General features: G+C 42.8%; 1 protein-coding gene across 2 annotated transcripts in view; it reads left to right on the forward strand.

Moving 5' to 3' along the window:
- cdan1 (codanin 1) overlaps positions 1-13,020 on the forward strand; it is a 126,852-nt gene that overhangs the window by 57,980 nt on the left and 55,852 nt on the right. For both annotated transcript variants that reach the window (XM_078233634.1, XM_078233635.1), the window contains exons 11-13: positions 5,277-5,391; positions 10,136-10,279; positions 11,697-11,863. In XM_078233634.1, coding sequence (XP_078089760.1) covers positions 5,277-5,391; positions 10,136-10,279; positions 11,697-11,863 — 426 coding nt within the window. The remainder of the gene's footprint in view (positions 1-5,276; positions 5,392-10,135; positions 10,280-11,696; positions 11,864-13,020) is intronic.

Raw genomic sequence — 13,020 nt, forward strand, 5'->3', positions numbered from 1 at the left:
CATGCACATTCTGCTGTGTTGCCACTTATTGAATGGATGGTCGGCTTTTCTGTTCAGTTCTAACTAATTGGACCCTGGGAAAGCCAAATAATTGGCGCAATTGCAATGCTTTCTCATTCTTCTGCTAGTGAGTTATGCCAAAGTTCGTTATGAGTGTACTGATGCCCAGATAATTGCAAGCAAGGGCATCATATTGACTTGTGTTGCGAATTTCATCTGCTTCACTCTCTATGCTGTTTTTTTTTAAAATAGAGCCCAGTCGGGGTGTTTGGATGGTTAGTGGGAGAAGGCACTGATTTATAGCAGGTCATGCGTGTGCGGGTGGTAATTTTATAGAAGGTCATGGGAGCGTAATTTGTAATTTAAGGCAGTCCTTTGGGAGGGGCAGTAGGGTTGGTGAGGGAGGTCATTTAGGGCAGGCCTTCAGAGAGAGGCGGAGGGGATTTAGGGCAGGCCCCTGGGGAGGAGATTAACCCCTTGAGCCAAGAGAGAATCAGCTTCAGGGTGGCACAGTGGTTAGTACTGCTGCCTCACAGTGCCAGGAACCAAGGTTTGATGCCAACCTTGAGTGTCAGTGTGGAGTTTGCATGTTCTCCCGTGTCTGCATGGGGTTATTCTGGGTGCTCCAGTTTACTCCCACAGTCCAAAGATAAGCAGGTTTGGTGGATTGGCCATGCTAAATTGTCCCTTAGCATCCAGGGATGTGTAGGTTAGGTAGATTAGTCATGTGTGGGGTTACATGTATAGAGCGGCAGGGGTGGGACTGGGTGAGATGCTTTTTCGGAGAGTCAATGCAGACCCAATGGGTCAAATAGCCTCATCCTGCACTGAATGGATTCTATGGAAGACTGTCGGTGGTGTTCCCCAACCACAAGCCACATGTGAAGAGGTAGTCTGATAGCTTCCATTGATAAACCACCACTCAACACTGAGGAAGGTTGCAGGCATGTTCAGTTGAGCTGCAGAATGTTCAAACAAACTTCCCATTGAAAGATTGTGTGCTTTCCTGCTTGTGGTAATCCCATACTTTACATTTGCTAGTTTAAGATCCAGCTTTCAACTGAAAACTTATTATTAGAACACAGCGTTCTATTATTAGAACCCCGTGTCCAAATGAAAATAAAGAAGGCTATTAAATTGAGATTGGTATTGCCATTTGCCATTACCCAATATTTTTAGCGTGGAATAGAGGCTTCTGCCTAGGGATTTGTGACAAAAGAAGCCTTGGTTCAATTTTTTAAGAAAATAAATGAAATACAAGTCTGTGGTTTGTACCTGCTGTCTTCAATAATTGGGTATCTTAGTAGGGATGTCAACTCTGGCTAGACATATTCTAGGACATGTCATCGTATGACCTCCTACCTTAAACTGCCCCTCCCCCAACTCCTGGTATTGGCTGTCCGCTATATCAGTCACCATGGAGCCTCTGCCTTCCTCAGGCTTTTCACTGTGTCCTGATTTTGACTTTTGAAAATCTGGTTGTCCTAAAAGTATGACACTGAGCCATAAAGGAGAATCTTGTGGAGATGATTTTTTTGGGAAGGTCCATCTCATTGTGTTCTACTCCGGCACTTGACAGGCCAGAGGCAGGCCTTTCCTGGGATCAAGGACATTGCCACGGAAGTCCCTTCCACCCAAAGTTGCCAGCCAATTCAGCTCTATTGAACGGCAGCTACACTGGGGAGGTGGTGGCTGCTGCCTGTATGGCATCCACTTGGGGCTTAGTATTTTTGCTGGATGCGAGTTAATGCATGGACAGCAGAGTCAGAGTTGTACAGTGCAAAAAAGACCCTTCGGCCCAACCAGTCTGCACTGACAACCACCATTAAAGGCACACTTATCCCATTTTCCTGCACTTGTCCCATATCCTTGAATATTATGATAGTTCAAGTATTTTTTTAACAGTTGTAAGGTTTCCGGCCTCCACTACCTTCTCAGGTAGTGCTTTCCAAATTCCCACCACACTGAGTGAGAGTTTTTCTCAAATTCCCTCTGAATCTCCTGCCTCTTAACCTAAACTATGCCCCCTCGGTGATTGACCCCTCAACCAAGGGGAACAGCTGCTCGCTATTCACCTTGTCCATACCCCTCATAATCTTATACACCTCAACATGTCCTCCTTAGCCTTCTCTGCTCTTAAAAAAATCCGTCCAAGTCTATCCTGTCTCTCCTTATAGCTCAAATGCTCTATCTCAGACAACAAACATCCTGGTGAACTTCCCCTGTACCTCCCTAGTGCTATCACATCCTCCCTATTGTGAGATGACATAACTGCACATAGTACTCCAGGGCCTAACCAATGCCCTGTACAATTCCAATATTACTTCCTTGCTCTTGTGATGAAAGCAAGTGTCCCACATGCCTCCTTACCTGCCATATTCTCCTGCCCTGCCGACTTCAGGGATCTGTGATTAATTACCCCAAGATCTCTCAGTTACTCCGAGCTTTCCAGTCCTGCCATTCATTAAATACTCTCTCAACATGTTTCATCTTCAAAATGCAACACCTCACACTTATCAGGGTTAAATACCATCGCCACTGCTCTGCCAATCTGACCAACCCATCTACATCTTACTGCAACCTACAACCATCTTCTTCACTATTAACCACCCTATCAATCTTAGTGTTGTCTGCAAACTTGCTTAAAATTCCCCCCACATTTTCATCCATATCATTTATGTATATAATGAACAATAAAGGTCTCAGTACTGATCCTTGTGGTACACCGCTGGACATCAGCCTGCAGTCACTCAGGCATAGCCATAGCCCTCAATCCCGCAATCAATGGATCAGACCAAATCTCTGCAGTGTTACCACATTCAATTTAAGTTTAAAGTTTATTTATTAGTGTTGCAAGTAGGCTTACATTAACACTGCAATGGAGTTACTGTGAAAATCCCCTAGTCGCCACACTCAGGCGCCTGTTCGGGTATACTGAGGAAGAATTTAGCATGGCTGGTCCACCTGACCAGCACGTCTTTTGGACTGTGGGAGAAAACCCGAGCACGTGGAGGAAACCCAAGCAGACACAGGGAGAACGTGCAGACTCCACACAGACAGTGACCCAAGCCAGGAATCAAACCCGGGTCCCTGATGCTGTGAGGTAGCAGTGCTGACCGCTGTGCCACCGTGAATGGTATTGGATAATTAACTGATGGAGGTTTCACAACTATCTCCATTCTCAGTAATGAGGGAGCCCACACACCAGTGCAAGAGATGAGGCTAAAGCATTTGCAGCCATCTTCAGCCAGAATTGCTGAGTGGATGGTCTATCTTGGCCGCCTCCTCAGGGCCCCACAGATGCCACTCTTCAGGCAATTTGATTCACTCCACGTGATGTCAAGAAATGGCTGAAGGCTGTGGGCCCTGACAGTGTTCGGGCACATTGTGCTCCAGAGCTAGTCCAGTTATAGTTGTTGGAGGTCAATCACCTCAATCCCAGGACATTGTTGCTGGTGTTCCTTAGGGTAGTGACCAAGGTCCAATCATCTTCAGCTGCGTCATCAATAACGTCCCTGCAAAAGAGCACAGTGGTTAGCACCGCTGCCGCACAGCGCTAGGGACCCAGGTTTAATTCTGGCCTTGGGTGACTGTCTATGTGGAGTTTGCACGTTCTCATAGAAACCCTACAGTACAGAAAGAGGCCATTCGGCCCATCGAGTCTGCACCGACCACAATCCCACCTAGGCCCTACCCCCATATCCCTACATATTTACCCACTAATCCCTCTAACCTACGCATCTCAGGACATTAGGGGCAATTTTAGCATGGCCAATCAACCTAACCCGCACATCTTTGGACTGTGGGAGGAAACCGGAGCACCCGGAGGAAACCCATGCAGACACGAGGAGAATGTGCAAACTCCACACACAGTGACCCAAGCCGGGAATCGAACCCAGGTCTCTGGAGCTGTGAAGCAGCAGTGCTAACCACTGTGCTACCGTGCCGCCCGGTTCTCATCTTGTCTGTGTGGGTTTCCTCCGGGTGCTCCAGTTTCCTCCCACAGTCCACAGATGTGCAGCTGAGGTTGATTGACCATGCTAAATTGCTCCTTAGCTTTATGGGGATTAACAGGGTAATTAGTCTTATGGAGATAGGGCATGGGTGGGATTGGTGTTGACTCAGGCTCGATGGGCTGAATGGCCTGCTTCTGCACTGTAGGAATTCTATGATTGTAAGGCTAGAAGCAGGCTATGCATTGACAACCTGCCACAGTTAGTATGTGGCTCAGCAATGTAATTGTAGAAGTATCTGTGGGGAGTTGAGAATTTCTATTTATGCACTGCCTGAAAGGATGTTGAAAGTGGATTCAATAGTAACTTTTAAAAGGGAATTAGATGGTAACTTAAAGGGGGGTAAAATTTACAGTGTAATGGGAGAAAAAGAGAGGCAGGTACAGCCACACTGGTGATTCTATGAACAATAGGAAATGGGGAACTTTTGCACTTATTCTTGGAAAATAAATTAGCGACTTAATTAGCTAAAAACCTGATTTCAGACAGGGATTATAGTTCATTTTCCACATGATTTAATCCTAATGGGAGATGAATTTTGGTTGGCTGCTTTCTTAAATCAGTCAATGCAAACTTCTCCCCTCTTCATTTTTAGATTCAGTTTGAAAAATCTTTTGTTCTGAGAAAGATGGCAAGCTGTTTTTGTGGCTTAGGATGACTTTTTTTTGCTTAAAAGCATGGGACTGCAGAAAAAAATCAATATTTTAGAAGGAAATATAATCTGGATTACACTGCTTAAAAGGGTGGTGGCAATGAAAATAACTTTTGACGGTGAATTAAGTATATATTCAAAAGTTAAAAATAATGCAGGGCTATGGGGAAATAAAAGGGGAGTAGTTAACTTTTTCAAAGAGCAGTCTTAGGCATGATGGGCCAAATGGTATCCTTCTGTGCTATAAGATTCTAGGATTTGAGCCACAACTTGTTTATTGAAGACCTCAATTGATGAACACACTAAATTCTCGAAGTTAGGACCTGGCTGATGACTATATGGTGGAGGGTAATTTACTGGCCAAAAAGGTGGAGGAAGGAGATTAACAGATAAGGAGCAGGAACTCGGGGACCTCTTCCAAATGCTTCCAAATTCAAATTTCTCTTTCAAACGTACCGCCTGACGTCAGAGTCCCCTTACAGTGCTCCCAAAGCACTTGGCCTGCTGCAAATATTGATAAGTTAGTGGTTTTGATAAAATCTGCATCAAGTAACATCCCTGTTTAACACAATCTAGCATGACCCTGATTTCACTCTCCTTTTCTTACATAGCCATCAGTTAAATCAGCATTTATCAGACACCCTTTGCCAGCAGATTTTGGAACTGGACAGCATTGCAATTCTGAACCATGAGTCCTCAGAAGGTGAAGTGGATATGGGTGAACAGGTAAAGCATTGATGCGAGGTTTTATTTGATCTGGAATTGAGTATCAATGATCCATGAATATTTTCTCCTGACAGAGTTGCTGTGGCATTGTGCATTCAAATCCTGATTCATAATTCACAATTTAGTTTACAATGCTAAATATGTTATCAGTGTTCTTGAATTGGGAGAAATGTGCATGTCAGTAAAACATCTATCTGCTAAGCCACAATGCTGGTCTTTGTGACACAATGAGCAACTTACATTATCCAAGCTTAATGTTTTATGTTTATAGATGAGATTGCATTAGGCTAAAGTGAAATTGGGTGAAATTTGTAGATATTGCAGTAGATTTTTAATCCTGCTCTATACTGCCATTTGGCCCATCGAGTCTGCACCAACTCTTAGAGGATCTTACCCAGGTCCTATCCCTGTAACCCCACTAATTTACCCTGCTTATTGTGCCTTGGTTTCGTTTTGGTGGGTTCAGTATGGTTGGTTTCTTTGACCTGCTGTGTATTATTTAAATGTACTTACTAAAAATACCAAAGAACTGAATGGTCTTTGTGCAAAATCCCAGAATGTACTTTCTTCATTGCCTACTCCATTAAACTATAAAAATGTCATCACTTGGTGTGACCTGTAAATGAATGGAAATAGACTCCCAAAGAACACAGACTGGTAGATTGGGTGGATATGTCACGAGATGGAATTTAACGTGGAACAGTGTGAGGAGATATGTTTTGGTAGGAGGAATGAGGAAAGATGATCCAAGCAAAATGGTACAATTTTAATGGGGGTGACAGGAGAGAGACCTTGGAAATGTTTGTGCACAATCTTTTAAAGTGACAGGGCAGGTCATAGAATCATAGAATCCTACAGCACAAAAGGAGGCTACTTGGCCATGAAGTCTGCACTGACCACAATCCCACCCAGGCCCTATCCTTGTAACCCCATACATTTACCCTAGCTAGTCCCCCTGACGGGGGCAATTTAGCAAGTCCAATCCATCTAACCTGCACATCTTTGGATTGAGGGAGGAAACCGGAGCACCCGAATGAAACCCACGCAGACACGGGCAGAACGTGCAAACTCCACACAGACAGTGACCCAAGCCGGGAATCGAACCCGGGCCCCTGGTGCTGTGAGCCAGCTGTTCTAATCACTGTGCCACCGTGCTTCAACAAAGGGTTATATGGGATCCTGGGCTTGATAACTAGATGCAAAAGTGCAAATTCCAGTAAGGTATGAAAAATCTATAGTAAGCACTGATTTGGTCCCATTGTGGCCAATTTTGGGTGTTGCACACTGGGAATGCCACAGAGGTTTTGGAGAGGAGAAATTTGCCAGAACAGTTCCAGGTTTTAGGAATTACACTTGCATCAATAGACTGGAATGGCTGGGATTGTTCTCCTTGGAGCAGAGGAGACTGAAAGGAGATATAGAAGTGTTTAAAGAGTGTGAGAAACGGTTTCCAATGACTGAAGGGCCGATAACAAGAGCACAGATTTAAGGTGATTGTCAAAGGAGCAAGAGGCAACATGACAAAAATTGAATAACTTGAATTTGGAATGCACTATCAGTACGTATAGATTCAGTAGTATCTTTCAAAAAGGATTTGAAGAAATTCTTGAAGAAAATGAGACACGGTGTAAGAGCCAGGAAGTAGGACTAATTGATTGCTCCTTGAAAGAGTTGGTGCAGATTCAAAGGGTCAAATAGCCTCCTTAACTGCTGTATCGTTCTATGATTGTGTGAAATAAGATTTGGCAGTAGATTCTGTTTTAGATCCAAAATTAATACCGGAGTATGAATTGTTTGATTGCATTGGAAATATAATAAGCAGTAGCAGCTTTGAAAATTTTTCTGTGTGACTCGAATGAGGAAGTTGAATGCTGGAGATTTGTCCATTTAGAAAATTCTTCTTTAAAGCAGCAGATTATTTTTGCCGTTTCATAACTGACAAAAAAAATCCTAAGAATGGCAAGTTATGATCTTGAATGCACTGCGTAAAAGAGTGGTGGATGCAGATTCATAGAAATCATAGAAACCCTACAGTGCAGAAAGAGGCCATTCGGCCCATCGAGTCTGCACCGACCACAATCCCACCCAGGCCCTACCCCCATATCCCTACATATTTACCCGCTAATCCCTCTAACCTACGCATCTCAGGACACTAAGGGGCAATTTTTAGCATGGCCAATCAACCTAACCTGCACATCTTTGGACTGTGGGAGGAAACCGGAGTACCTGGAGGAAACCCATGCAGACACGAGGAGAATGTGCAAACTCCACACAGACAGTGACCCAAGCCGGAAATCGAACCCAGGTCCCTGGAGCTGTGAAGCAGCAGTGCTAACCACTGTGCTACCGTGCCACCATTGATTCAAAAATAACTTTCAAAAAGGAATTGGAAAACTTTGTGATGAGGAAAGAGAAGGAAGTGCATTAATTGGACAGCTCTTGCAGAAAATTGACACAGGCATAATGTGCTGAATGGTCTGTTTTGTAATAAGCCCTGTCCATTCTAAATAGATTGAAGTGAAAACGTCTAAACATGGACAGAACGTGGCATAAAGGAGACTTGACAAAAATGAAGTCAATAGGAATCAGGAAAACTGTCCACTGGTTAGGCTCATATCTAGCACAAAGGAAGATGGTTTTGGTTTTTGAAGGTTAATCATCTCAGTCCCAGGGCATTTTTGCAGAGGTCCCATGGGGTCGTGACGTAGGCCTAATCATCTATAGCTGCTTCAATGATCTTTCCTCCATAGGGCCAGTAGTGGGGCATTCGCTGATGACTGAATGATGACTGCACAATGTTCAGTACCATTTGTGACTCCTCAGATGCTGAACCGGCCTATACTAATATGCAGTTAGATCTAGACAATGTTATTAGGTTGCGCTGGTAATTGGAAAACATGTCATGAAATGCCCAGCAAAGGCCATCTCCAACAAAAGGATCTGACCATCTCCAACAAATGAATCTAACCATCTCCATTAACATTCGATATAGCATTGCCATTGCTGAATTCCCCACTATCAACAATCTGGGGGTTACCATTGGTGACGAACTTTACTGGACCAGCCATGAAACTAGAGTGGCTAGGAGAGCAAATCAGAGGCTGAAAATTCTGGGGCGAGTAACTCATCTCATGACTCCCCAAAAGCCTTTTATAACCATATACAAAACCTGACATTCTTAACCCCTTCCTGTGACCTGGAGACTAACTGTCAGCACAACTGCATTGTTTACGATTGCAAATATCTTGAACCACCTTCTCAGTAAAACAACCTGAGCCCACCTTTAACACCCAAACTTGTTGTCGGGCAGAATCCAGAACTGGTCACATGACCCTCTTCTTTTCCTCTATATTCTCCTAAATTAAAGAGAGTGCCAAAGCTTAACCATCTTACAAAACCTTGCATTTGTAATAATTGGGACAAAGGTTACACCCAAACCATGAACAAAGAATAGTACAGCACAGGAGCAGGCCCTTTGGCCCTCCAAGCCTGCTCTGATCACATTATCCTATCTAGACCAACTGCTTATATCCCTGTATTCCTCGTCTGTTCATGTCTACCCAAATAAGTCTTAAATGTCACTAATGTATCTGCCTCAACCACCTCACTTAGCAGTGCATCCCAGGCCACCTCCACCACCTGTGTTTTAAAAAAAAAAGTCGTTACCCGCACATCTCCACTGAACCTTTACCCCCTTACCTTGAACTTGTGCCCCCTTGTGATTGTCAGTTCTGCGCTGGGAAAAAGCTTGTTCTTTCTGTGTCTGCCTGAGTTTCTGTCCAGAGATGTGCAGGTTGGGTGGATTGGCCATGCTAAATTGTCCCTTTGTGTCCAAAGATGTGTTGATTAGAGAGATTAGTTTCAAAATTCACAAGTATCCTAGAGTGAAAGGGTGTGTAAGTTAAAATATATTTTGTTCATTATTCTGTTTCGAAGCCTCAGAAAGCTTGCCATGTTGCCATGAAGATAGCCTGTGGTGGTTTTATGGTTCTTTTGTTTAAATTATTTGGGTGTTCCTTACAGAAGAAACATGGGGTACTTGGGATAGGGCAAAGGGTTGGGCCTGGGCCACATGCTCTGTCGGAGAGTCAATGCAGACTCGGGCCAAATGGCCGCCTCCTGCACTGTAAGGATTCTATGGATTTTGCATCTACTGGGTCCCCTTTATCTACCCTAATTTTTGCCAAAAAATATTTCCCTTTCATAAAAATGTTTATTCATACTGTGATTTTCTATGTTCATTATTAAGCCTTAATAATAAATTTCACCTTTTTCCTGACAACTGATGTCAGGAGTCTGTAGCATCAGGAAAAGCTATAGCTTCCAGTTTTCTCTCTCCCTTCTTTCTTGAATAGCAGTGTTACACTTGCTAGCTTCCAATCTGCAGAGGCCATCCTAGAATCCAGGGAGTTTTAGAAAATCATAAGCAAAGCAATATAATAATCATAAGAAATTGTGGAAATAAACAAGCCTTTCATGTTTTTGGAAGGAACACGTACTATTCCTGAGTTGGCAGGAAAAGATGGGAGGAGGTGCTTGAGAATGTTGTAAATTGATATTCCCAGTAATTTCCTCCTTCCTAAGTATAGATGCTGACTGGAACAGAACAGCAACAAGAGTTTGGCGACATGAAGCTATGACCTGGTTGGTTTCCTGGGACTGAGTGCTTTGCTTTGGTATCATGCTCCCAACAATACAGCAGTTACTTTATTGAAGCAATTTCTTCTCTTTATTTTAATTTTAGGATGAAAAGGAGCATTTTGCTTCAGTCTTGATGACAGCAAGACTGCTGGCTAAGTTTCTTGGTTTCCTTGCATTTCTCCCTTATCGTACAGGAGAGCGACCAACAAGGGACATGCAAGAGTCAGCTGTCTCCCTGAGGAACAAGGTGCAGTCATGGAGTAATTTGCACATTTCCTATATTTATATATATATAATCCAGTTGTGGGCATATATTTGTTGATTTTTAAAAATCGTAACTATTCTTAATTTCTTGAAATACCTTTTCCCCTTTCCATCTTCCTGCAAAATGCCCTTTATTTGAAAAGAAAATCAACACTGACTTGGCTTGCATGGATATTGATCGAAAAGAAAAAAATTGTGAATTGCCCAACTATTGATTAGGATAATAGAGTGAAGGATAAGGAGAGGAAGGATCCTCCATGCTGAGAATGTTTTCAGTTCAACTAGAAAGGAGGCATTACTGGATATAGTTCTGAAAAATGAGGTGGGCCAAATGGACCAAGTGTTTGTGACAGAACATATAGGTAAGAGTGATTGTATCATAAGGTTTAGATTAGTAATGGAAAAGAGCAAGGAATAATCTAATGCCGAACTTCTAAATTGGAAGAGGATTAATTTCAGTGCAATGAGAAGGGATCTAACCAGGGTAAAATGGAACCGGAGACTGAGAAGAAAAAATGTAAAGGAATGATAGATGGCGTTAAGAAAGGGATGCTTGAAATAACAAGGGCAAATGGTAAGGGAGCCAACGGCTCCTTGGATGATGAAGGAAGCAGAGATTATGATTAAACAAAAAAAAAGAGGGGGGTATGATGCATATCACCTTAATTTTGCAAGTGAGAAACCGGCCAAATATCATGGGTTGACAGGGAAAATGAAGAGGAAAATAAAACTGGCAAAGGGAGTATGTGAAAAGAAGTGTCAACCTTTCTTCAAGAAAGGGTGGAAGGATAGTCCTAGCCTCTAGAGGCTAGTTGGTCCTTCACTTCCTCATCCAGGTCATTTATGAAAATGACAAACAGCAAGGGTCCCAGAACAGATCCCTGGGGCACACCACTGGTGACCGACCTTCATTTAGAAAAAGACCCATTTATACACACTCTCTGCCTCCTTTGGGCAAGCCAGTTCTGGATCCACAGGGCAGCAGCCCCTTGGATCCCAAGGATCCTTAAAAGATGCCTTAAAAGAATGTATATTTGTTGACAAATGTTCAATTTTGTTTTTATCCTGTGTTAACTCTGCTGTCTATATTTGACCCCTGCTGCCTACTTCAGACCCCACAACAAACTAATTATACATCCATAAATGTTTATCTATATCAATGCAGGTTGATGCTAGAAACATCACCGCATAGTTTTCGAATCAGGAAGCATTTGAAGTAGTTATGAAGGGATGTTTCCTATGAACTCCTTGATCCCTCTGATGCCTTCTTGAGGAAAGCTTCCAGAAGAAGCCTCAGTAACATTGTGCCTTATTAAATGTTGTTGTCACAGACTAACTATATTAAATATAAATCAATACCTGCTGAAGTACTCTTTTTTTGATTGTTTTTACTTGCCTAGGGTGCACCTATTCTTGATGTATACAGGTTACTGCGAAAAGCAATGGAAAATCAACGCACTATTTTCACAGTACCCTGGGTGGTTGAATTTCTTAGTATGGTGGACTATGTCGCACCATTCCTGGAGTATTATCGAGGAGTGTTTACTCTCCTCTTGCATTTATACAGGTGAGTGTCAGGAAATGGTAGCTAAGCAAAAGTTCTTTTTTTCTCCCACCGTTTTGTCTTTTGTATGTCAGATTGGCATAACAGTATCATGCAGATAATATGTCATTCATGATTCAGTGGTCACACTTCTGTCTTAGTCCGAAGATTGTGGGTTCAAACCCCACTCCAGAGATTTGAGCACTTAACTGTCACTGGTGCTGTCATCAATAAGATGGCAGTACCCTTGACAAGTCCTTATCAATAAGAGATGTGACGGCCTATTTCAGAGAAGAGTGACGTGGGGAGACAGGTTGTGTTACCCTCTGTATTTTTCTCTGAATGACACCCCACACACAAACAGATGATGTGGTGATTATCAAGTTGTTTGTAAGAAGTTAACTGTTTCTCTCTCCGCAGATGCTGCCAGACCAGCTGAGTATTTGCAGCATTTTCTCTTTTAATTTATTAGAGTTGTCTTGGGCTCAGGACCACAGTGTTTGAAGCCTGGCATTCTAATTGCCCATTTCAGTGTTGTGAGTAGGCTGGTTACTCTACTCTGTTACTCTTCTAGAATTTGTGCCTTGCATTTAATTTTTGTCAGTTGATAGGCAGGAGGATTAAGATCACTTGATTACAGATTTGGGAATTGAATGTTTGAGGATACTCAGTATTTGGGGAGAATAGGCAGGAAGGAAAAGGAGGTAGTGGAGCTCTGTTAAGGAAGATGTCAGTGTTGTAATGAGAAATAGGCTCGAGTCCAAGGCATAGAATCAGTCTGGGTAGAAATAAGAAAGTTCAAGTGAAATAAGTCCGAGTAGGAGTAATCTATAGGTTGCCAAACAGTAATTCTGCAGTGGGACACAGTATAAACCAAAAAATACTGAAGGCTTGTAAGAAAGGTACACAATAATCATGGTTGCTTTCAACATGCATATTGACTGGAAAAATCAAATTGGCAAGGGTAGCCTCAAGAGAGAGTTCATTGAATGTATTAGAGATTTTTTTGGGGGGCGATATGTTGTGGAAGCAACATGGAGCAGGCAATTCTAGATTTGGTATAATGAGGTAGGTCTAATGAATGATCTCATAGTAAATGATCTTCCAGGGAAGAGTGATCATAATATGCTAGATTTTCCAATTCAGTTTGAGGGCGAGAAAGGAGAGTCCCACACTAGCAT

The sequence above is a fragment of the Mustelus asterias genome, chromosome 18 (genome assembly GCF_964213995.1).
Source record: "Mustelus asterias chromosome 18, sMusAst1.hap1.1, whole genome shotgun sequence".
NCBI lineage: Eukaryota > Metazoa > Chordata > Chondrichthyes > Carcharhiniformes > Triakidae > Mustelus > Mustelus asterias.